The 2,606-nt window shown below is 42.9% G+C and overlaps 1 protein-coding gene across 1 annotated transcript; it reads right to left on the bottom strand.

Annotated features, from left to right (window-relative positions):
• Nucleotides 1-552: 552 nt before the first annotated feature.
• On the bottom strand, nucleotides 553-1,680 carry LOC117282920 (hemolin-like). Its single transcript, XM_033754474.1, has 2 exons — nucleotides 1,425-1,680; nucleotides 553-755 (listed from the first exon to the last, which is right to left on the bottom strand). Exons 1-2 carry the CDS (start codon nucleotides 1,492-1,494, stop codon nucleotides 553-555), a joined length of 273 nt encoding a protein of 90 aa, XP_033610365.1. The 5' UTR covers nucleotides 1,495-1,680.
• Nucleotides 1,681-2,606: the final 926 nt, after the last annotated feature.

Raw genomic sequence — 2,606 nt, 5'->3', positions numbered from 1 at the left:
ATCACACTAATAGTCTTTTAGGAGGCTGGGTGGGCCACAGAGCCTGTCTGGACACTATGGAGCAGAGAATACTCTCTTGCCCTTATTGGGAATCAAACCCCAGCCATACAGCCCCTAGCCCATTGCCATACTGCATGTGCTACAAGACTCAAAATTAAACAAGGATGAACAATGTGTTAAAGTGGCTCAATCAGAAAAATAAAACAGTGCCGGTTAAACAGATCTGGCTATCCATATACCATTAAGAAAGGTGTTACAATATCATGCCACACACCATGAAGATTTTACAGCATTAAGAATGTGTCATGAATTGGCTTCCTTCACTGCATTAAAAATGTCATGATGACATTTGTTGCCCCCAAGTGGCTAACTACATATAATAACTAGTTTCTCACAATCCACTTCATTAGTTACAACTCCCCATGCCACCTCCAGCACTATTAAAATCCCATTATTTTATTTTTTACCACCCTAAAGACTATTAGTGTGATTAAAAAAGATTTACTCTTTTTGACGAAAGGCAGCAGACATAGATTTTCTTATAATTTATACTTATTCCATTATGTGAAATGGACAGCTAGTTATGACTTCCTGCTTACCTGCAGTTTCAACATGGCTGTCATTAGTAATTGGCTCTCCATTCAGCAGCCACGTGATTCTAGGTGCAGGTGAGCCCTTAACCACACAGTCCAGCTGTATGTCTCCACCTTCTTTCACTATCTGATTTCTGGATTCCCTCACTATCACTGGTGGCTCTGTAACATCCGTACTGCTGATATAACAAAACTGGAGAAAACTGTGTATTATATATGATGAGACGGACAGGACTTGAACAAGTACAGGAGATACGAGAAATGCATACAAAATTTTAAATCATAAAATCTGAAGAGAAGACAGAGGCATAGATGAGAAGATAATATTAAAATGGATATTGGATTCATCTGCATCATGTAGGGTCCAGTGGCAGGCTCTTGAGAACATGGTAATGAACCTTTGAACTCCACAAAAAAATGGGTAATTTCTTGGCCAGCTAAGCTCCTAATTGCTTCTGAAAAGAGACTCCATGGAGTTAGACAGTCATTACAATGACTTCTAATGATAGGGTGCTGTAATTGTTACTGTACCTGCAATAAAACGGGAAGAGTGAGGGTAAGAAATATTTTTGGCATGTGTAATATAGAAATAAATATTGGTATTGTCTGACAATGTTAGGCATATGTGAGTGACAGCATACCAAAGGCATCTTTATTAGATATGGAACTTAAATGAAGACAACCTATTGCAGGACCAACAATAATCAGATGAAAGGGCACAGAGAAAGAAAATGGATGGAACAAGAACAGGGACCATGAAAAGATGGGACAGAGTTGATGAATATATAAGAACTGACGACCTGCAATGTTCTGTAGATGGGTTCTGCTTACCCTGTACATACAACATGGTTGAATGTCTGACAGGCTGCCCCACTCCATTGCTCATTTCACATATGTACATTCCGTCATCTCCTTTCCTAACATGGCTAAGATGGAGTCCTCCAGGCAGCAGCTCTGTCCTATTTGGGGGTATTGTGCCACCAGACTTGTGCCACGTTACTTGAGGTGGGGGGTTTCCCACACTACTACACTCCAATGTTACATTTGAACCTGTGTAAAACAATAATTATTATTAGAAGCGGTAGCTAATATGAATGTTTGCTACTAGTTTTTGGAACTTGAAGAGTATGTGATGCAGTCAGTGGCTATGGTGGAAGAACTCTTCTGGCACTACCCGAAGCCTGCAACACTTCAGCATGCATACTGAAGTACGTAGCACGTCCACAAAGTAAGTTTCCCACTCGTCCCAGAGCTAGCAAACATATTGCACAAAGTGACTACACGTATGTGATAGAGCAATGACGTAGCATGGCGCATGCACTAACAGAATTTCCCACATTCCCACAGTAGCATCGTTGCAGCTGTTGAAGATGGAGGCTCTTATTCCAGCTCCCGCCGACTGTGAAGTGCGGTCAGTGATAAAGTTTTTGAATGCACAGAGCATAGCGCTGATTGAAATTCATTGTCAGCTGTGCTGGGTCTATGGGCCTAACGTCATGAGCAAGCAGATGGTGCATCGCTGGTGCAGACAATTTTCAGCAGGTTAACAAAGTGTGCATGATGAGAAGTGCAGTGGGCGGCCATCCATCATTACAGACGACCTGGTGGAGCTTGTGCGGGAATGCATTATGGAGAATCGTCGCATCACAATTATGGAACTCAGCAGTCATGCCCCACACATTTCCCGCTCCTTTTTGCACGAAACTGTCACGGAGCACCCGCTGTTCAGGAAATTGTGCGCCATGTGGGTGCCGAAGCAACTGGCACCAGAACACAAAACAAAGCGCATGGAGTCAGCATTGATCTTTGTGCAGTGGTACCATGATGACAGTGACGAGTTTCTGGACTGGATCATCACAGGTGATGAAACGTGGATTGCACACATTGCCCCAGAAATCAAGCAGCAGTCAATGCATTGGCGTCATAGTGGATCTCCCTGTAAGATGAAATTCAAGCAGTCGGCGCGGAAAGTGATGTGCACTGTATTCTGGGACTTCCTGACCAGAGGTGAGA

This window comes from Cryptotermes secundus, unplaced genomic scaffold, assembly GCF_002891405.2.
Source record: "Cryptotermes secundus unplaced genomic scaffold, Csec_1.0 scaffold26638, whole genome shotgun sequence".
NCBI lineage: Eukaryota > Metazoa > Arthropoda > Insecta > Blattodea > Kalotermitidae > Cryptotermes > Cryptotermes secundus.
Note: the sequence above shows the minus strand (reverse complement) of the source record. Positions and strands in the feature narration are given on the sequence as shown.

What these genes read in the sequence shown, in the direction of transcription:
- LOC117282920 (XM_033754474.1), bottom strand. Translation starts at nt 1,494, where the DNA reads ATGTACATATGTGAAATGAGCAATGGAGTGGGGCAGCCTGTCAGACAT. An exon ending in AACCATGTTGTATGTACAGG is followed by an intron (nt 756 to 1,424) that starts GTAAGCAGAACC and finishes CGGATGTTACAG; the next exon opens with AGCCACCAGTGATAGTGAGG.